Below are 22,314 nucleotides of genomic sequence, written 5' to 3'. Positions count from 1 at the left end.
TCCTGTACCCCTCTCTTAGCAACTTCACAGACTGAGCGTCTGCACCTCTGCTCTCCCAAGCCTGCCAGTAGTTCTTGAGCCTGGCTCCCACTGCTGTCTGGAGAGGAAGGCAGTCAGATTCTGCCTTTTGAGGACTTGGAACCCTTCTTCTTTTTGCCACGATGACTGTCGGCACGGGTACCTCCTCTGCTGGAGGTTCTGCCACGAAAGGGCGGGATGAACCTAGATGCTGGTGTGTCCATCCTAGGTCTAGGCACGGAAGGTAAAGAGACTTTACGTGCGGAAGAAGCCACCAGGTCATGGGTATCCTTCTGGATCAACGAGGCAGCAATCCCCTTGATCAGCTCTTCCGGAAAGAGACACTTGGAAAGCGGAGCAAACATCAACTCCGACTTCTGGCAAGGTGTGATCCCCGCAGACAAGAAGGAGCAAAGATGATCTCTCTTCTTAAGCACTCCAGACACATACGAAGCCGCAAGCTCACCAGACCCATCCCGAATGGCTTTGTCCATGCTAGACATGATAAGCATGGCAGAGTCCTTATCCGAAGGGGAAGTCTTTCTGCTTAACGCTCCCAAACACCAGTCGAGGAAGTTGAAGATCTCAAAAGCACGAAAAACTCCCTTCAACAGATGGTCCATGTCAGAAAAGGACCAGCAAATCTTAGATCGTCTCATAGCCAGCCTGCGGGGAGAGTCAACCAGACTTGAGAAGTCGCCCTGGGCAGAGGCAGGAACTCCCAAGCCGGGTTCCTCTCCCGTGGCATACCAGACGCTAGATTTGGAAGCAAGCTTGGTAGGCGGAAAGATGAAGGCAGTCTTCCCCAGTTGCTTCTTGGACTGCAACCACTCTCCCAGTACCCTCAAAGCTCTCTTGGATGAGCGCGCGAGTACGAGTTTCGTGAAGGCAGGAGCTGCTGACTGCATGCCTAAAGCGAACTCGGAGGGAGGTGAGCGCGGGGTTGCAGACACAAACTGTTCCGGATACAGTTCCCTAAACAGTGCAAGGACTTTCCTAAAGTCTAAGGAGGGAGGCGTAGACTTGGGTTCTTCAATGTCGGAGTGCGGATCGTCCAAATGCGCAGCTTCGTCGTCATCAGATACTCCATCATCCGAATGCTGAGGAGGAAGTGGCAAAGGTGGAGCAGAAAGCTGAACGGCTGAATCCGGCAGCACGGGTGCATGCGTAGCTGCACCAGATCCAACATCATGCCGCTGCTGGTCAGTCTGCGAGCTGGCAACAACAAAAGCGGAGTGCTGGTGCGTGGGAGGGACTGCCGTGGGTTGCGGAGCATGCCGCATTGCGTCAAAACACGGCAGTTTGACAGCACCTTCCCACTGCTGATGCGGTAGCTCACGCATGTCAACAGAGGGTGCAGCATGAACATGCGTCTGGCAGGGTCGACTGCGCATCGGTGGTGGAGCTCTCACAGGTGGAGTGTGGGAGCAGGCAGCCGCAGTATCTGCTGAGCGCACAACCGTGGCAGGTTGTAGGTTAACAGGTGCAGTGTCAACCTTCTCAGCACGATACTCCTGCATGAAGGAAGCAAGCTGAGACTGCATAGTCTGCAGCATGGACCACTTAGGGTCTACCGTGGTTGGTGCGGCAACAGACGGAGTGGTTGCCTGCTGCGGAACCACTCTACCTCTCTTGGGAGGTGTGCAGTCTTCGGAAGACTGCGGCGAGTCCGAACTGACCCAGTGGCTACACCTGGGCCGTTGGACTCGCTCGGAAGGGACCTTACGCTTGAGAGGTCGTGAGACCTTGGTCCAACGTTTCTTCCTAGAAACTTCTTCCACAGACGAGGAATGAGTGGGCTCACTCGTCTGTTTGTGGATGGGACGATCTCTGACAGATACGTCCGCAACCACTGAGGGTACATCCGTACGCTGATCAAGGCCTGTCGAACCCTTTGGTCCTTCGACATTGCTTCTCCCCTGGGCTTGGGAGCTTGCAAGAGGACGACTGGCACGAACAGATGTACCCTCATGCGCAACACTGACACTGACACTTTTCACCTCACTTGCACTCACTACACTTCCCACTGCACTTTTCGCTTTCAACTCTTTGACATCGGCCAAAAGTTGATTCCGGTCATTAGCTAATGACTCCACTCTGTCACCAAGAGCCTGAATGGCACGCATCATGTCCGCCATGGAGGGTTGAGCACTAGTAGCAGGGTCGGGAGTCACCACTACAGGGGAAGGAATAGGTTGAGGGGCATGGGGAGAGGAAAAATCAAACGAGCGAGAAGAACTCCTCCTGATCCTATCCTTCTCTAGCCTACGTGCATTCTTTAGGAATTCGTTAAAATCGAATTCCGAAAGCCCAGCGCATTCCTCACATCGATCTTCCAATTGACAGGATTTACCCCTACAATTGGAACAAACGGTGTGAGGATCAATGGAGGCCTTCGGAAGACGCCTAGAACAAGCCCTAACGCTACACTGCCTGTACTTAGGGACTTGAGAATGGTCAGACATCTTGAATTCTTGAATTAGCCAAGGGGGAAATCCAAAATCTAGCAAAGTTCATTAACAATTAATCCAAATCTAATCAAAAAGCTTGATAAGCTAATGATAAAGGTTCCTGAATAGCGAAAGCTAAAATCTAGAGCGAATACATCACCAAAATCGTGAAAAACAACTCCAGAAACAACAGCGTATCCAAGTAGGTCTTGCCGGTGGCACGACAGAGGAAAAATTGAGTTCTTGTTGACAAGAAGTACCTGAGTACCTACTCGACAGATGGCGCTGTTGTGTACACCCCCACCTGTATAGCGATCGCTGGCGTATCCCGACCTTAGATTTTTCTGTCGGGCAACAGAGTTGACAGCTACATGATCATCGGGTAAGATTAATATTGAAAAATATTTTTTTTATGAAAAAAGCACTGTGTGGGTTTATTACGAAAAATTACCATACAATAATACCCAAGCCGTGTCCTTAACTAATCGGGGGGAGGGGGGGTAACGCCCCCGTGACCCCCCTTACACTGCCGTATTCTAAATTAGCCATAATAATAAATACAGGTAGCCACTATCATACATACACCCCCTACTCTGTTCTGGAAAGCAGTACTGTACATGTTGCACTACACGTTAGCCGAGCGAGAGATGATTTTGGTGAACAATAAAAATTGGTTGCCCAACTACCTAAAAACTACTCTTGGAAAAGTGGCAAAGGGATATGAATACAGTTTTATTGTAGTGTATTACAGGGCAATGTAACCTAGGAAAAAAAACACTTTTTCTTATAGAAAAAATTACGCTCTTCGAAAATGACACTCGTTCCCGTCGCAAATGAATAGTTTCAGAAATATATATACATCTATATCCTACAATAATGGGGGACCCCCAGTGGGAACTCAGGGTTTTGGGTGGGGAAAATATACTGGGGAAACGATATATAATCGTAAAACTAGCCTTTTCTTCTCTATACATTAACTTCTTGAATGTATAATAATCGGAGGAAAATACAAAACAGTATATCTGAATAAATTTTGGAGGCGCCGTTGCAAAGTTTTTCTCATGAAAAAATACAGTAACCAGTGCTGCCAACGTCTGATGTAGATCAAATGTTAGCTTTCCATGCTATCATTAGCACCCATACGTTCATTCGTTCGTGCATACCAGTTTCGTCCTGCGCAGAAGCTTTTCCCCTACCTATTACTCGTTTTAGTATCCTATTCCTTTTAATATCATCTCATTTTATATTCCCATTCAATATTATTTATCATACATGAATACTTTCTCTGGACTAGTTTCCCTATACAGTTCATTCATGTTTACCCTCTACACTCCGTTGTTTTTCTGTTAACCAATCACGAACCGATACCTATTCAAAGTTTACACAAGGGGGTTGTCAACTGATATTTCCCTACCCTCTTCCTTTGTCTCTTTAAGTGGTCTGTTCATACCAAATCCTTTCCCCTTGTAACCTTTGACTTAGTAAGGTGTCCGTCATTTCAAGTGAGGTTTATTTTTTCGTATTTTGCGATGGAGGAAGTTATAGATACTTGTAATGGCTTCAGTATTCCGTACCTAAAACATTTGCTAAATTCCATGGTGATTTTTATTATTCTTCAGCCAATGTTGATAATTTCCTGAAATCACACAACGTAATTCCTCAACCCTTACAGTGCCCCAAGTGCCGTTTAACTCCTATCTTACAGGAAAGTCATTCACATATTTTATTGTAATACCGAAACCAAGATACCTAAAACCAAAAGGAAACGTCGTTGTGGTTATACCGTTACTTATTATAAAGGTACATTTTGGGGAAAAAGTCGTCTACCCCCATGGAAGATAATATTAATTGCAAAAAGGAGAGTCATTCCTCAATGGTCATTATATGTATTTTGTGACCGGGGAACTCCTAGGTTAGGTTAGGTGGGTTTGTTAGGTTCTGACCCCTATTTTGTACTTTATACATATTGTGTAAAACTTATATGAGAAAATTATTTAAAATACGTATGGAAATATCTAGCATTACTATCGCTAGTAATGTCACTGTACCGTTGGTAACACTGTGTATCATTCGTAACATGGAGAATTTTACCGTTCTCAGTAAATACCTGAGGTTTGTGACCTGTCATACTTCTAGGTTAGGTTAGGTGGATTTGTTAGGTTCTGTGCCCTTTTTGTACTTTTTATATATTGTGTAAAACTTATATGGAAAAATTATTTGAAATACGTATGCAAATATCTAGCATTGCTATCGCTAGTAATGCCATCGCACCGTTGGTAACTCTGTGTACCATTCGTCATCGTCGGTAACACTGTGTATCATTGGTAACGTTGCTAATGTAATCGTTCGCATCACATCCGTAAGGGAAGTGTCGCCATTGAACTAGTGTTTATATTCAAATATTTCAACCCATCATATATGACATTGTTTATATTTAACCATTTTAACAGAAAATATATGTTTTCCTGTAGGAAATATCGTGATTTATCTGGTTTTCACCTTCATTTCATCCGTAATAACATCAACCAATTTGACAACTTAAAGTTAGCCGAATTGGTTGTTGTTTGTATGCGGTTGAAATGAAGCTCAAATTCGGGAAAATCACGTTATTTACTATAGGAAAATATATATTTTCTGTTCAAAATCACACCCTGTGATACAATACAAATTTACCCTTTAGAGGGACGAAACTCGCAGTTAGGTTAGAACCATGTACCCAAAGGGAAGTTTAACCTAGTTACAGTAAGTAGGATTTCCCAGTTTTGCCAGTTTCTCCCCTATATAGTTCCAATCAGTCTATATTATATGAACTTAATGAAGAAGATATAAATTTATTGACAAAATGTAATTTATATTCATACCCCTGATATTCCTAAAACTTCATAGAAGTTCCGATTGACTTCTTCCACAACATCAAACAGTTCCATCTCTTCTGAGTCCCAACAGTTGCCCCCAGGGAGGGTGAAAATTGCCAGAACTAACAATATCGTCTTTCTTAAGGTCATTGTTTCGTAAAATAAATTCAAGTTATCACTCAAGCACCAAAAGACTCAACCAAGTCTCATCACTCTTCTGTCAGATGAAACAGCTGGCCGAGCTGATTCTCAATTGGCAAGGTCCGTAACTAAAGACTAACGTAACATAATATGTGACTTACAGCCACAGCCTCACACCTGAAGATTTAGTAGTGACGCTTGTAATACTTCTTATATTATTTGATTATATTGACATTATATTTTCAATAATTAAATATTTGAGTTTTCTTTATATAAAAAAAGTAGTTAAATTTGATAAATCAAAAATACTGTTCAAAATAAGAATGAGTGTATCCTTTTACCGAGAGTATCTACAAAATTTCTGTAAGCTTTTAAGACTATGTTATATCTAATTCGTAAACAAACCTTTTCACCACATTAACAAAATATAGTAATATGTCAAAAAGAGAAAAAAATATTAATTGGTTAAAAACTGAAAGCTCATGGGTAGATTACTAAGTTATAAAGTACCAATATAATTACGTATTCAGGAGGAAACAACTGAATAATTAAAGAAAAATATCTGAGAGGTAGCGACAAACATGATACAGTAAATGGTTTGAATTAAATGGTGATGGGAATGTAAATTAAAAGAAAAAAAAAAGGTTACCTAGGAGGTATAGCGACCAAGAACTAGCTACTAAATTTTAAAAAGTCTTTAAAAACTAAATAGAAAATATAATTAGGTCATCTACAGATATTTCATATCGGATTAGTGTTAGTGTTATACCAATAACATATTAAGACTAACGAGATTGGATGAGCAAAGAAAGAAAAAAAAAAGGAAGTCACTAGAATTATTAAAGGAGCAAGGAGTCTAGGCCTGCTGGGCCTAATCTACTAGCGGTCTACCGAAAGTACTACAAACGCATTTGCAGACGATACACAGTTTCACTTCATAAAAGATAGAGACGATACTGCTGAAACTCTAAGCCAAATTCTTACCAGTGTTGGGGAATGGATGATGATTTAACAATTCAAATTGAGTTTATTGTGGTTGGGAAGAAAAACAACCTAATACACCTGGGCGATATTCAAATAAACATAAATAACGATATCTAGTAAAGTTCGTTATCTTGTAAGGACAACGTCTTAAGCCGCTTCATTGTCAATTCACCTCTCATTTTACTCTGGTATATATTTCTTGTTAACGTACCATAATTGCTTTTTATTATGTCATATGTAAAATCATCTGCTCTTTTATCTCATTTATTATTGTATGTTAAACTTGGGCTTTTGTATTTATCGGAATGTTTACGTAAAGAAACACAAATGACCATTCAATCTGACCAGTCTGCGGTCGGTCAATCACCTGCTCTCTCTCTCTCATGCGCGGGGCTGCAAATATTAGTGCGCTGACCATAGTTTCGCCACCATGTCCGTCTTCTACCTTGGAGACTGAGCATGGCACCTGTATACTGACGGACAACGCCACTCCGGTGTCAAGTTATTTCGCACCATTTCAATTTCGCCCCACTAGGGGGAACTAACTTTTTCCAAAATCAAACTGGGGCGAACTAACTTACGCTTTTTTTTTCAATATGGGGCGAATGAACTTAACATTTCATGGTAATATGGGGCGATCTAACTATTCAAATTTTTTGAACACTTGCTTACAACCTGCTCCTGTGTGGCCGTGATGCTTACTTTTTAACACTGATTGTAGATAGCCCATCATAGAAATTACCTTAGATATCATATGGTGACATTTTTAACTTAGAAAAAGGGCTACTTGAAACAATAAAGGATTTGAGTAAATTTATTTCGACAAATTAAAATAGCAAAATAGGCCTATAATAAAAAAAAATCACATCACATCTCCATAGGAGTGTAGAGCCCCATCACCCTACGGAGGAGAGAGAGTCCCTGGGTCAAAGTATAGTCCTGGTGACGTACGTATTCATCCCAGGCCGCGAACAGCTTACGATGGACATTCCTGAAATTTGAAGAAAAAAAGTAATTATTTCTGATTTTTCATTTATGCGTGTTGCAACGAATAAGAAAAAAATCTATGAATATATTTGAATTTGAAAAATAACTTATAAAAAATAACTTACTTATACTGGTTGCGTTGGCATCGCATAATCCTCCCCTCTCGCAATAGGGAGAGACTGGAGTCGACATTTTTTGCTTCATCCCCAAGAACCTCAAACAATCTATAGAGATGCAACCCACTTTGGTTTGCCCGTCTGTTCAAGCGACCATGCCATCCTTCCACTGTATTATTCGTCCTAACTGGACGGTAAAACACTGACCTGTAATTGATTATGAAAGAAAAAAAACATTGAAATAACTAAGAGAGAAAACAGGTCGGTAGACATTTGGGTGTTTCGCTTGAATTAAAGTAAATATCTCTATAACACAATCATGATTTAAAAAATCATAAATTTGAACCTTATATCTAGAATCACTATCTCAGCAAACATTCCTCAGAAATAAAACTAATTCAATGAAAATATATTTACCAAGTCTCGGGGGGCCAAACAGAGCTCTCTATCCAGTTTTTCTTTACATATGAAGCCAATTCCTTCATGGGTGCTGTTGTTGTCGAATTTTCTAGCAGGTGCTCGAAAATTGGTCTGTTAAGGAAAACAAGAAATTAGTTAGATAATTGCATAAATGCATAGTAGATATATTATAAATGGACGAATTTATGAATAAATATGCAATGTAATATGACTTACACAATGTGTTCAGCCGGTAACAGTGGCAGTGCCATAAGTTTTTGGACGAAACTTCGAGTGGCCCTATCATCCTTATATAGCTTTTGCATTCCTACTGCCTGTGCCTTTCTCCATATAGCTTGGGTGTAATGGAAACAGCAGCCTTTCATGGTAATGTCAGGCAGCTCTAGTGGGAAATAATAATAATGATATATTAGTACAATATAATATCATTTATAGTAATATAATAGTGCAGCATAAAACGATTTGCCACATGCAATGAAACTTTAATTACCTTTGCGGAAAGCAGACCAGACAGTCTTTTCAAAATCAGCCATGACCTCTTCAACTTTGAGTTCTTGGACTTCTTCACGTATAGATTGAATAAGAGCCCTGTAGTCTACTGTCCTGCTGCCTGACATCACACAAAATAAAAGAGGCACTTGCTTAACACACTCCCCCGAGCGGACATATGCATGAATTGAGTAGAGTTGTTTAAAAGGTTCACGAACCAGCTAAAAAAAAAAGAAAAATTACAAGATTAACATTGGCTTAAATTTTTGTATTTTTATATATATTTTTATCCATTTTAGCAAACTCAAAATTTTTTTCGCAACTTACCTTATACGTACCGTCGACATACCATACACGAGCATTTTGCAGCAAGTGTAGCTGGTTGTCGCTATACAACATGATGTGCCGCCTGCCATTAATCCAAAAATCAGTAGAATGAAGGATAGCTGGCATGTGTTCATCTTGGATAACCAAATCATCCAACGAGCGAGGATGTTTGGGGCGGCTCTTTGCTCGATGCCTATTTAATGTCCTGGCCAAATACTGAGGGTTAGTCATCCCAGGACCACTGTACCCTATGTCTGAGAAGACAATAATAATATTTAGTAAATATTTTTCTTAATACATAATTATATATGAATATATATGAATATTTGATAAAAATACTTATTTACTAACCTCTTTGGACCTGCTCAGCTATGGAAAGGCCAGACTTGGTGTAATCTTCCTTGGCAAGTTTCAAGCCTTTTTCTAAGGCCTCCAAATTCTGCATTGCACCTGGTTTTCCAGCATGAGTATGGTCGGGACCTTTACGTTGAAAACTGCCATCAGTGTTTTCTGCAACCTGGGCATTGCATATTACTGTTTTACTCCGTAAGCTACACTGCCACCAAACCTTCCCCTTCTGTGTGGTCCTCTTTTTGTTATAGGTGTAGCTGAAAGGTAAAGCCATTCCAAATGAGTAATATATATATATATATATATATATATATATATATATATATATATATATATATATATATATATATATATATATATATATATATATATATATATATATCATAATATATAAATATATCATAAAAATAAGCATATTATGACTTTCTATATACCCATGAGAGTCCACTACTTGCAGAGCTCCATCTCGCCCAGTATTTGTTTTTTTGTAGATGATTTCTTCTGGCGGCACTTCTGATTGTGGGATGCCATCATCGATAGAAATTTCTTGGACATTAATGGGGACTTCTAAGGGGGGCAAAACAATTTCAGAGCACTCGGCTTCATTCTGAACTTCATCTTCGTCATCCACAACCTGAAAAAAAACAACAAAAAAAAATAAATAAAAAAAAATAAAAAAAAATTATTATAAAAAAATTATGCATCAAGATGAAAACACTTTATAGCAGCATTAACATAAATAATACTAACCTCGCCACCAAATATAACTATATCTTCTTCCTCTTCATATTCTTCAATAGGCAGCACTTCAATAGTTTCCCAACCAACGGCTCCTTCCAACTCCTCATCATATTCTTCAATAGGCAGCACTTCAATAGTTTCACAACCAACGGCTCCTTCCAACTCCTCTTCATATTCGTCTCTTTCTTCCTCTTCTAAAGTCAACACATAGATAGGTTCCACACCAACGGCCACAAGCTGAAAAAAATTATTTTATGTAAAAAAAAGGAAAGGGATTTTATGATTAAATAAGCACATTTATTTTATTCAAGTACTAAGCTAAAGGGCTGGGCTATGCCCGGTCCTTGACATTTTCAGAAATATTTCATACTTGCAAATAAAATATCGTACTAACCTTAGATTGGCAAGAAGGGCAAATCCAATCAAAATCGTGACCTTGTTTGATATTTTTTGTGATTGCCCTATATTCTTTTTGTGTGATGTTGGTGCCGCAGGTTCTGTGGCACCAAAGGTCGCACTCATCACAAAGGAAGGCTTGCTGCTGTGCCCTCACTTCACGGCCACAAGAAGAACATGGATACTCCATGGTCTTTCTTTGGAATAATTTCTTGTATTGGACAACCATCACTATTTCTAATTTCCATTTCGATTTTTGGCCCCTTTTTCTTTACCATTTCCATCATAATCCTACCCTCTTACCTTTCTCTCGAAGTTACTACCTAATCCCCATTTAAAAAAAAATTACAATTTAGTCTTTTACATGTCATTTTCCTTAATCCTCCTCTTACCTTCTTCTCTTAAATTTTCTGTAATGTAATCGCCACCGTAAAGGTGGGCACAAATCCTCAGGTAATATTCTTTTTCTCAATAAAATGGAAGGAAGTAAATAAAATCAATTTATACACTTCATATTCTTTATTTACAAAATGTTACAATATGTTTCATATGATTGAATAACGAGTGACATCATCTTTCAATAAAAAAAAAACAATACTAATAAACAAACATAAGTCATATCTTGAAATCGTGATTAATTCAAATAATCGGAATAATTAAGTGGAACAAATGATCATAGATGAAATTCTGTAAAGACACTCCTAAGAAAAAGATAATTCATAAGATGCTAATTCATAATTCGACATGAATTGCAAAATGAAAGTAGGGCGACCTAACTTCAGTTATTTTTCAAAATGGGGTGAGCTGACTTGTCCGATTTTTCCCCGATTTTCCGGAATGGGGCGAACTAACTTACAAAATGGGGGGAACTGACTTGAAATAATCTAGGGAAAAGTGGGGCGAAATAGCATTGGGGCGAAATAACCCGTAAGCCGCCACTCCAGGGACCGCTACAATGATCCCTCCTCCGACTGTAACAGCTGTGCTCCCTATTCACAAAGGAGAGTGAAACTTTTCAGCACAGTAGGCATCAGAACGACTGACGTTTCTGATAAATCACTGCCAACTCATAACATGAGATGTAGCTGCCACGAGTGCAAAATCGCCTCTGATAAGGTCCTGATTCCTGAAGCACTCCAAGACATGAAAGCCGCCAGGGAACCGGATACACCCCCGTCCAAGCGAAGGAGGAGCCCTGAACGCCCTTCTCCAGTGCCTCCCACACCCCAGCCATCACCTGTCACAATTCCAAGACCTGAAAATATGCTTTAATCCTTGCCTGCACCTACAACTCCACTGCAGACAGATGCAGCTACCCTTCCAACCTCGTTTCTGAGACATCCACAGCCATGGAAATGGATCCTGCTGAGAACCAGGCAGTCCCTCAGGGAAACCATTCCCTGGACTGTAGCTGCACTGTCTGCCTTACCCAACTCCTGAAGGAAGCCTCTGCCATTGCTGCCAGTATTCCAGCTCCCAAGAACGAAGTCAAGAAACCACTGCCAAAGTTCAAACTGCAACAGGCTGACAGCTCCATCTCTTATGCCACCGTTGCTGCCATGGCTGCCAAGCCTGGTATGCAAATCACAGCCAGACTGAACCAGAAGGGAGAACTTATTATCTCCCTGAAGGACCAGGAAACTGCCAGACTTCTCCAGGATGAACCAGCCTTGATTGACCCCACCCTGATCCAGAGGAAAGCAATCACCAGATACCCTATCACCATGTCAATCTCCATTGCCACGTCTTGCAGCAACATCGACGGGGTGGTGCGCTGCAAAAACAAGAATGATGTCCTTGTCAGTAAGCTGATAGCCACCTTCTTCGGTCCAATACCTTCCTCACTGGATCTAGGAGTTTGGGGGACCTTCCCCATCCAGGAATATATGCCTGAACCTCTCAGATGCTACCGCTGTCAGCAATACGGACATCACCATCTGAGGAGCCTGCAGCCAGTGCCACAACACAGAAGTGTGTATACAGGCCCACAAAGACAGTAGAGAGACAAAGCCCAAGTACCCCAACTGCTCCAGAAGTCATCATGCCTGGAACAGGCGCTGCCCAGAGCGACTCAAGAGGATAGCAGCTATGAAGAGCACTTCCTAGCCCAAACCAACTGTTGTGACATTAAAAGACTTGGCTGCTGCTACCCAAGCTTTATTCAACTTAAACTTCAGTAGATTATTCCCTGAAACAACCATGAACATAATTAGCAGACCCCATAATAAATGTAATACAAACTATGTTAGATCCTCAAAGTAAATCTAATTAAACCAAATAGATACAAATGGAATAAACAAAAGGAAATACAAAAGAAACAGAGAATTACTTGATAAGTTGCTTTGACTGACCCTCCATCAGGTAAGTAAACAAAGTATGAAAAGATCACCAGACAAACGGTTCAGAGTGAGGTATGAAAGAGCAAAAGGACAAAACAATATTCTAACACCAACAAAATCACCTGCAACACAGCCACCCCAGGACCAGCGACCTCCTCGCCCGAGAAGACAACGCCAGCTGCCCACTGTCACTGTTCCAGAACCATCCAGCCAGCCGAAAGCAGCACCTCTCCCACAACCTATACCTTCCAATCTACCCCAATTCCTTACTCAACAAGTTGAGTTACTGTCATTGGAACATCTCTTCCCTCTAACCTTTAAAATCCTTACCAGAGTCTTTCCCTCGCCAAGATCCCCAACTTCAGGGAGTTACTTCGACATTACTAGTTGCCAACCAGTGAGCAGGGATAAGCTTATTTGCTTAAACCTGCTTCTTTTTTCTCTGACTTAAATTACTTCACTCCTCTCCCAGTCTCTTCTAATTACTGGGACTTGCTGCTATAACAACTTTCTCTCCTACTGACAGACTTTGTCTGTTAACCTTCCATTTTGTGGACCTAAAGAGGAGTCTTTCCTCCGGGTCGCTTCCCTCCCTTACACGCCAGTCGCTATACATCCTCCCTCTTGTAAAGTAAATATCCACCCTATTTTGCATTCCCAGCAACTCTTAAAATCTACCCTTGTGTATTCAACGTTGCTGTACCCCAGCCTCCTCCGGGAGACCACCCTACAAATTCAAATTTTCTTACGGGCTGCCTTTAGTGCAAGAGCCCGTCTTGCTATAGGCAAGGCAATCTTATAGCAGTAGTAGTGAATAAACCAATACTCCCTTCTGGGACTTCAATAAGGAAAGATAAAATTTCTCCAGGACCGAAGAGGAATCGGATTTAATAAACTATGTTTGCTTTGCGGCGCCTTGTCCGGGCTTTGGACTCCTGCCTCGGATGTTATGTTGCTGTCATCCCATCATCATCCTGTCCATCCTTCGTGTCTATATGATATCTCTCTTTCACAGCCACAACTGACTTACTGGCTGCCAAGGCATGAGCCCGTGTCTTGCTATAGGCAAGGCAATCTACATCCATCCATCCATTCGAATAAACCATCACTCGACTATGGTCCCTCATAAATGGTGACCCATGGAGTTTCCCTTAACGGACTTATAACGGTGACCTCGGAAAAGAATGTTTGGGCTAGCGACTCCACTCACCTCAATGCCACTAACATACCCATTATGGTGCAAAACTACTTTTGTATTCTGGCGTTGCCAAAGCAGTTTTGCCATGGCAATTTACAAATACTCAACTGCTTGGAGCCCATACTTCATTCACGGGCTTACTACGGCTCATTACTGAGTTTCGAAGTGTGAGAACAGATGGCAGACTCAGACGTCGACAGGACCTCGCCCCTCGCAACCATGGGGCACGGCGCTATCGTTATACAACTGATACAAACGGCCACACAGGTGTTGATGGGGCAGAAACTACAGTTACCTCCATTCACACCCAACGCATCAACAGTGTGGTTTCAATGTGCCGAGTCCAACTTCAGGTTGGCCAACATCACCAAAAAGTAAAAAAGGCCCACATGTTGATGGTGATACTAACAGATGCATTCAAGAAAATTTCCTCCTGGCTGAAGCAGAGGCCCTGGACCCATGAAATACGATGACCTGAAGAAGAAGCTGACAGAAGTCTACAACCTACCAGTAACCTTGAGGGCCTAATGGCGACCCCTCTCGGCGACACCTGTCCTACAGCAGCCTGGGATGAATTGATGGACCTCCTCCAGCTGGACAAACTCGACAGCGGTGGGCGACCCAAGAGAGATCTTCTTCCGTTGCCTTCCCCAAAGCGTCCACGCCCAGTTGGAAGGCGCAGAGGAATTGGACACACCATCCTTAGTAAAAAAAGCTGGGAAAGTTCACCTGGTGACTCAGACTGCCAGATATGTCACCACCATCCCCATCAACGCCGTCACGGAGGAGGCAGAGGAGTCTCCTGTGGAGCCAGAAGAAGCAGGGGTCAACTCGGTCCACAACAGGAGGCCCCAATATCCACGTCCTCGGCGCCCACCACAACGATAGCATCAACACACCAGCAGCAAGCACAACAGGAGCAACAGCATCAGCAAGAGGATCACTAACACAGGAGCCCCGATCTACCCAGGTGGTGCTACTTCCATCGAGTTTGGGGGAAGAGGGCATGAAAGTGCATTCTACGACAGGGCCACCCTGGTTGCCGCAAACTGCAGCCCCATCACCTGCTATGGGACAAGGACATTGAAATATCCATCATGGCCTGGGACTACAGCTGGCCTTTCCTGATTGCCAACGTCAAGGTGCCTCTCCTGGGCGCCGACTTCCTTGCCCACCACGGATTGCTAGTAGATGTTTGTCGCAATCGACTCTTCAACCAAGGGACCTACTGGTCCCACCACCTCTCCTGTGGGCCCAACCTGCCCAAGGTGTTCTCTGTCATGCCTCACGAGTATGGCCGCCTGCTGCAGGAATTCCCCGACGTTTTCAAACCTGAGCTTCATCAACTGGAGGGGGTTCCTTCCAAACACGGAATATACCACCACATCACGATGACCAGCCTTCCTACCCACCTCAAATTCAGGCGTCTTCCACCACAGAAACTACAAGACGCCAAGTATGCCTTCCTCGAGATGGAGTGCACGGGAATCTGGAAAAAGGCGTCCAGCTCATGGGCCTCCCCATTTCACATGGTCAAGAAACCCGACGGCAGCTGGAGGCCTTGTGGCGACTGCAGGCGTCTGAATCTGGCTACGATGCCAGATTACTACCCAATGCCCAACATGCAGGATCTCACCGGGGCCCTCCACGTTGCCACAATCTTCTTCAAGATGGACCTCCTGAAGTCCTACTTCTAGGTCCCTGTGTATCCTGAAGACATCCCCAAGACAGTTATCATCCCTCCATTTGGGTCCTACGTCTTCTCATACTCAACGTTTGGCCTGAGAAACGCTGGGGCGACCTTCCAGCATCTGATGGATAGCATCCTGGGGGACCTGCCCTTCTGCGCTGTCTACGTCGATGACATCCTCATATTCTCCAAGTCACAGGAAGAACACTTGAAGTGACTTCAGAAAAATGGTCTTGTAGTACATTTTGACAAATGCACTTTTGGGGGAGAGAAGGTGCAGTTTCTATGGCACGAACTATCGAAAAAGGCATGTGCCTCGTGACATCCAATCTCTTCAAAAATTCATTGGTATGTCAAATTACTACAAGAGGTTCCTTCCCAACATTGCTAGTGTGATGACCCCCCCTACCCAACGTCCTGAAGGGGACACCAAAAAAGGTACAGTGGGGTCCTCCTCAACAAGAAGCCTTCGAGCTGACTAAGGCTGCCCTCTGCAAGGCTACAACACTGGCCTATCAGGACCACAGGGCCCTTCTTAAACAAACTACAGATGCCAGTAACATAGCCTGGAGTGACTTCCTAGGGCAGGTGGTTGATAACGAACCACAACCACTTGCCTTCTTCAGCAGGAAATTGAAACCACCAGAGACACACTACAGCACCTTCAACTGTGAGCTCCTGGCAGTGTACCTCGCTGTCAGACACATCAAGCACCTGCTGGAGGGAACCCTATATGCCATCCAGACGGACCACCAACCATTAGTCCACGCCTTCACCAAATCCGGGAATGCCTGGTCAGCTTGACAGCAACGACACCTGGCAGCCATCTCCGAGTTTGGCTGTACCATCAGCTTCCTCCCGGGGAACAAGAACCCAGTGGCCGACGCCCTCTCAAGGATCAACATCAATTTCATCCACATCAGGGTGAACTACGACGACATCGCCCGGGAACAAGCAGCCAACCCAGCAACAGCAGACATAAGGTCCTCTCCAACCGGCCTACAGTTGAAGGATGTCAAGGTGCAGCCCAACTGCCCCACTCTTCTCTGTGACACTAGCACAGGCCGCCCTTGACCCTTCATCCCGCCATCAAGACAAAATTTGATATTTGATATCATCCACGGCCTCTCTCACCCCTCAATGAGGATGACCACCAAGCTGATGACGGACAAGTTCATGTGGCCTGGCATTAAGAAAGACTTACATGAATGGGCACGGGCATGCACTGCCTGCCAAACCAGCAAGGTCGGCCGTCACACTGAATCAGGGGTCGGCAGTTTCCCTCAGCCCAAGTGACGATTTGGCCACATCCACGTTAACATAGTGGGTCCCTTACCACCTTCAGGAAATGCTAGGTACTTGCTAACCCTCATCGACCATTCAACAAGGTGGCCAGAGGTAACTCCTATAGCTGAGGCATCAATGGACGCTTGGGTCCAGGCCCTTCTCTCCAGTTGGGTCAGCCATTTCGGGGTCTCTGACGATGTGACGACCAACAGAGGACCCGCTTTCTTCTTGGACCTGTGGGTATCCCACACTCGCCTCATGGGAACCAACCTACATAGCACGACAGCCTATAACCCAGTGGCCAACAGCATGGTCGAGAGAAACCATTGTTCCTTGAAGGCGGCCTCAATGGCCCGATACACAGACGAGCATTGGGTCCAACAAATTTCCCTGGGTCCTCCTCGGTCTACGAACTGCTTCAAAATCCAATGGCGATGCTTCTCGAGCCGAGAAAGTCTACGGGGAGACGCTCCTTTTCCTTGGCAAGTTCTTTCCCTCTAATCCAAGCTCCGACGATTTCAGCATCGCTCATCTTTGAGAGAGGGCAGGTAAATTCACGCCCTTCCACAGAACATACACAGACAGGACGAAGCACTTCAGACCAGCTGCCCTGGATACCTGCCCCCACGTCTTCATAAGGCAGGACACCCACCGCCCTCCACTCACACGACCTTACAAGGGGCCCTATCGTGTACTGGAGAGAACAAAGAAGGCCTTCAAAATCATGGTCCACGGCGCCGAACACTGGTTAAGCATGGATAAATTGAAACCTGCTAGCACCGACAACGACCCTCATGAACAGCAAGGATGGCGCCCACGAGTGCCTCTCCCCCAAAAACCGAAGGAAGTCACACTTAAACCGACCAAACGTGGTCGAAAAAGACCACAAACAGCAGTCTAACCCCTTGGACTCCACCTCCGTGGTAGCATCCTGCAATCGCAAAATGAAAACTCACAAGTTGCAGATAGCGGCCCACCAATACTAGTGTCCCGACGACGAGGTCACCTGCAACCACCGTCTCGCTACAGAAATTAATGTATATTTTAATGCTTAATATTCATTCAATTATTCTGTTGCAATAATCCATTTTTTCTCTCATACAATCATTAAAAGTTCTTTTAATAATTGTCTTTGAGAGGGAGTAGTTGTAAGGACAACGTCTTACAATGCTTCATTGTCAATTCAGCTCTCCTTTTACTCTTGTATATATTTTCCTGTTAACATAACATAATTGTTGTTTATTTTGTCATATGTAAAATCATCTGCTATTTTATCTCATGTATTATTCATTATTGTATGTTAAACTTGGGCTCTTATATTTATCAAAATGTTAACGTAAAGAAACACAAATGCCCAGCCAATTGCACCAGTTATTGGTCGGTCAGACACCTGCCCAGCAGGATGTTACCTTTCCGTCCGCAGAAGTCTATGTCATTCACCTCTCTCGTGAATAAAACATCACTAGACTATGGTCCGTCTCTCGTATCTAGGAATAACTCTTGACTGTAACTTGCCTTTCAATGCCCAATTAAATAATGTAGTAAAAGCTACTGGATATCATCTTAGAAACATTGTTTTTATAAAGAAGTACCTGGATGAGCATTCTGTAAAGAAACTTATGATAAACTGTGTTATTACCAGGATTGACTACTGCAACTCCATCCACTACAATCTCTTAAAAGGCAACTTGATAAATTACAAAACAATAAATAGAGGAGAAAGTCTGATAAAAGATCGCTTAAATACGTATTGGTTTAGACTGTCTGTCTATTAAGGCAAGAATTGAGAATTTGTATAAGTTATCAGAACCAGGCGTCCAAAATATCTAAGAGAATTGCTATATATTGTACAGCTAACAAATCGTGTTGACACAAGAATAGTTACACTTGGTTTCAAATTATTAGAACCAAGATATACGTCTACTGTAGGTTCTAGAGCCTTCAAATATGCTGCCCTAAGACTTAGAGAGAGGTATAGAACAAGAAATGAAGATTGCGAGTGGAATAAAACAGGGTTGCTCAGGATCAACTTCACTTTTTAAGCTAATTACTATAGGGTCATGAAGAAAATAGAAGAGGAAGGAAACGGTTTTAGAAATCAATTAAGAAAGATAGAATCATTATTCTTTGCAGACGATGCCTTACTTATTGCAGAGGTTATAGATCATGCAATGCTCAACAGACTACTTTTAATATAAACTGGTAAAAATGTGGGTTAGCAATAAAGAAAAGATTACTATTATAGTTTACAACATGAAAGAAAAGCCAGACCACATAGAGGGAATCAAAGCAATAGAAACTTTAACATACTTATAAGAATTAAACTAGACATAAATTAAAACATATTTAACCCCCCCCCCCAAAAAAGGGTAATGATAGATAAGCACAGAAAAACTATCTAATCTAACGTGTTCAGTTATAGAGAAAAGTCGCAATAAAGTACTAATAGGAAAAAAAAAAAAACATTTTGTAAAAATATTGCATTACCATCCATTATGTCTGGAACATCATAAATTTGACAGAAACGGGAATAGAGAGACTACAAAGGATAGAGAATGGGGTATATAGGAAAATAATGTGCCACTAAAAGTACAACTAATACTACTTTAAGCGGAGAAATAGGTACATCTCTGAAAACATGTATGGACTATAGGAAGCTGCAGTACATAAGCCGTACCCCTAAGGTTACTGGTTCCTGGTTCCTAAATGGTCACTCTGCAAAATGAGTTTGCGTGAACTTTTTCGCATTATAGATAGGTGCAAAGCTTCTAAGCTTATTTTTTTTTATTGTAATTAAGATTAAAAGACCTGTACCATAGATAAATTAATAATGAGATTCTCAATCTTTACTTTTGTCCCATTCAACCTCGAAATCAGTTGCAATAACACCTTGCTATCATCAGTTTTGGCAATCTATTGTGGTCAGTTTGGAATTTTTAGATTCTTTTTTTTTCATACACATTGCCCTACTTATATATGCAATCAGATCCCTGCTAGGATTTTGCAACATAGCTACACTTATTTCTAGTTTCATTAACTGTACTAATTTTAGCTTGAAAATAAATGTTCTGTTATATCTTCTTCATTTTTGCAAAGGTCACACACATCATCTGTATATTTCCTCTGAAATTTGCTTTTAGATTGAGCATATTTAATCTTGCCGTCATTACAAGGGTTGTCTTATCCAGATCCATTTCTCTGATATAAGGCTGTGGGCATTTCCTTCTATAAATCTTAATTTGTTCATCCCTTTCTTCTTTTCTCCAATAGTTTCTTCTATCTTTTCCATAATTCTTTTCTTGATTTCTTTTTTTTTTTCAAGGTCCATTTCCCCCAATTTATTTCTTCAAGTTCCATCCCGAATTTGCAACAAATTTCTTCATTGCTGTTATTTTAGCCCTTGTGAAGAATTTTCTTCACTACTCTTCTTCTTCATAGTTTATACGTAGACTTTGTTATTGTTCGTGACGTCACGGCAGGGAAAAATGTGAGTAATGTGTCTTTCTTAAGCGAGTGTCCCAAGATTAATACTTTTGTGTTGTTTGTATACATTATTCTACCGTAAGTATTTAGGTACAGTATTTTAAATCTCTTAATTACAACTCAAGTCTGCTAGTCTAGGAGGTATGGTTGTCCACACACATAAGCCCGACTTGCTAAATTACCTTTTAGTTTCATTTTTATCCTGTATGCCAGTTGTTTAGAATTAGGATTATCTTTGTCCCCTGGAGTTGCAAGATTTCTCCTTGTATTCTAAATAAGTGTGTTGCTTGAAATTCACAAGGCACAAGGTTTTTGAGCCTGTCCTAAATGAGAGTTGGCACCTCAAGACTGTAGGCCTACGCACCAAGATACGCTTTTTTTTTTTGGGAAGGAAGGAGGACGCAGCTGACCTGAACTCGACCTCACAAACATACAGGCCACGGTACGAAACGGAGCTGCCCAGTCAGGCTCCAATGTCAACCTCGTGCTCCCACTCTCCATCACTAGCCTGTCCCCTTACACAATAACTAACCAAGAATACGTAGAGGTCAAGCAGATGACCAGTGTTAGTGCATAGCTGCTAATTCTACAGCACGTCGGTTCCAGTCTTGGGGGCTAGTTGGAGAACTTGGAGGGGGCCGTTGACTCTGCAGAATAAGTGCTGTAGGCCTAGTGAGCAAACTGAAGACCGCCACATTTAGGACACGGGCTTCCACAACAGGAAAAAAAAAATCTTGTGAGTTCAACTACTGGCCATTCCCCCTTTAGATAAGTTTCAATTTCTCATAAGTTAAGTTTAGGTATTATTTTGGCATTACATCTTTCAGGCTGCGTGCATGGAAATTAATGTATTCATATTTTTTTTTTGATCTTGGTAATTGCTTGAGGTCACTGACCACATGTTGGGACCTCACAGCATAATACCGCACAAATTGTTGATCAGAATTTTCTGACTCTTATTTATTCTGTTTGAGGTTTAATCCACGAGTTAATTCCGTTTAACGTTTTCAAGTTTTTGTGTTGTAAATTCACTTATTCATTTTATCACATGTAAAACTTATAATTGAGTTACTGATATTTTTTCCAATTTTTAATTTTGTTGTGTTAAAATCATCGAGTTATTTCCATCCCTTTTTTCTGTAATAAATCATTTGGAATAGATTGCACATTTTGGTATCTTTAACCCCATTATATGAATTTTACCGATTTATACTATGGGACGGGTCAGAAGTACCCAAGGTGTTGAGAGTAACCTCCTCTAGACTAGGAAAGTTGGTATCAGCGAGTGTACGCTCTTTAACTTAGTGCTTTGAAGGTGAAGATCCCCATTTAACTTTACTTTATACTTTTATACTCCACTGTTCCCCTTTTTTTATTGTCTCTAATTGCATTAACGTAAGATACCTGTACAGCATCTCACTGGGGTCACTGGGACGAGTCGAAACAGAGCCTTAGAGTGAGATGACTCTAGCCCTGACAAAGCTAGAGTAGGCCATAAATTATTTCCAAATTAACGTGTGGAGTTCTCCGGCCTCTGGACAGTAAAATTGCCTCCTTTTGTATTTAAGAGTGAAAGGTTAGTGAACTATGGCAGTAAAGTATTAGCAGGGTGTTTGTGTCCCGAGAGTAAGTGCTCATTATCCTCCCCTGTTGAGCTTTGGGTAATTGCCGTAGGGAGACTTTCCTGGACTAAGTTCCCACTCAGCCATTCACATAAAAATTCTCCACAGCCCTTTCCATAAGGGTTCTTCAAATGATCCTAAATTATCTCTCTCGCAAGTCTCTTTTAATCTGAGTTTAGGATGTTATGGAAGAGCATTAACTTTTTATATCCTAATCTGCAAGACATTGGCCATATTCCTGTTTCTGCAAGGATGCCCCAATATGGAGTTCTTGCGGGTTGTTAAAGCACATTTCTTATTATCCTATATTGAAGGTTTTCTAAATCTTTCATATCGTTATCTCTCATTTCACTCCAGGTCTCCACATTAGCAAATATTGTTGGTACTACTACTGTTTCATATATTTTTCTCACTTTCAAT

General features: G+C 42.1%; 2 protein-coding genes across 2 annotated transcripts in view; both read right to left on the bottom strand.

The window, feature by feature from the left end:
- LOC137643600 (dnaJ homolog subfamily C member 1) overlaps positions 1–5,598 on the bottom strand; it is a 298,910-nt gene extending 293,312 nt beyond the window's left edge. The window contains exon 1 of the mRNA XM_068376321.1: positions 5,330–5,598. Coding sequence (XP_068232422.1) covers positions 5,330–5,473 — 144 coding nt within the window. The 5' untranslated portion in view covers positions 5,474–5,598. The remainder of the gene's footprint in view (positions 1–5,329) is intronic.
- Positions 5,599–7,155: 1,557 nt separating this feature from the next.
- LOC137644416 (uncharacterized) lies at positions 7,156–10,465 on the bottom strand. The gene is made up of 10 exons (XM_068377395.1): positions 10,274–10,465; positions 9,889–10,116; positions 9,573–9,772; positions 9,139–9,395; positions 8,788–9,041; positions 8,462–8,681; positions 8,188–8,353; positions 7,969–8,082; positions 7,561–7,758; positions 7,156–7,439 (listed from the first exon to the last, which is right to left on the bottom strand). The coding sequence occupies exons 1-10, from the start codon at positions 10,463–10,465 to the stop codon at positions 7,316–7,318; spliced, it is 1,953 nt and encodes a 650-aa protein (XP_068233496.1). The 3' UTR covers positions 7,156–7,315.
- Between the last annotated feature and the right edge of the window lie 11,849 nt (positions 10,466–22,314).

Source organism: Palaemon carinicauda, chromosome 7 (assembly GCF_036898095.1).
Source record: "Palaemon carinicauda isolate YSFRI2023 chromosome 7, ASM3689809v2, whole genome shotgun sequence".
In the NCBI taxonomy this organism is placed as follows: Eukaryota; Metazoa; Arthropoda; class Malacostraca; order Decapoda; family Palaemonidae; genus Palaemon; species Palaemon carinicauda.
The sequence above is the reverse complement of the archived record's forward strand: the minus strand, read 5'-3'. Positions and strand labels throughout refer to the sequence as shown.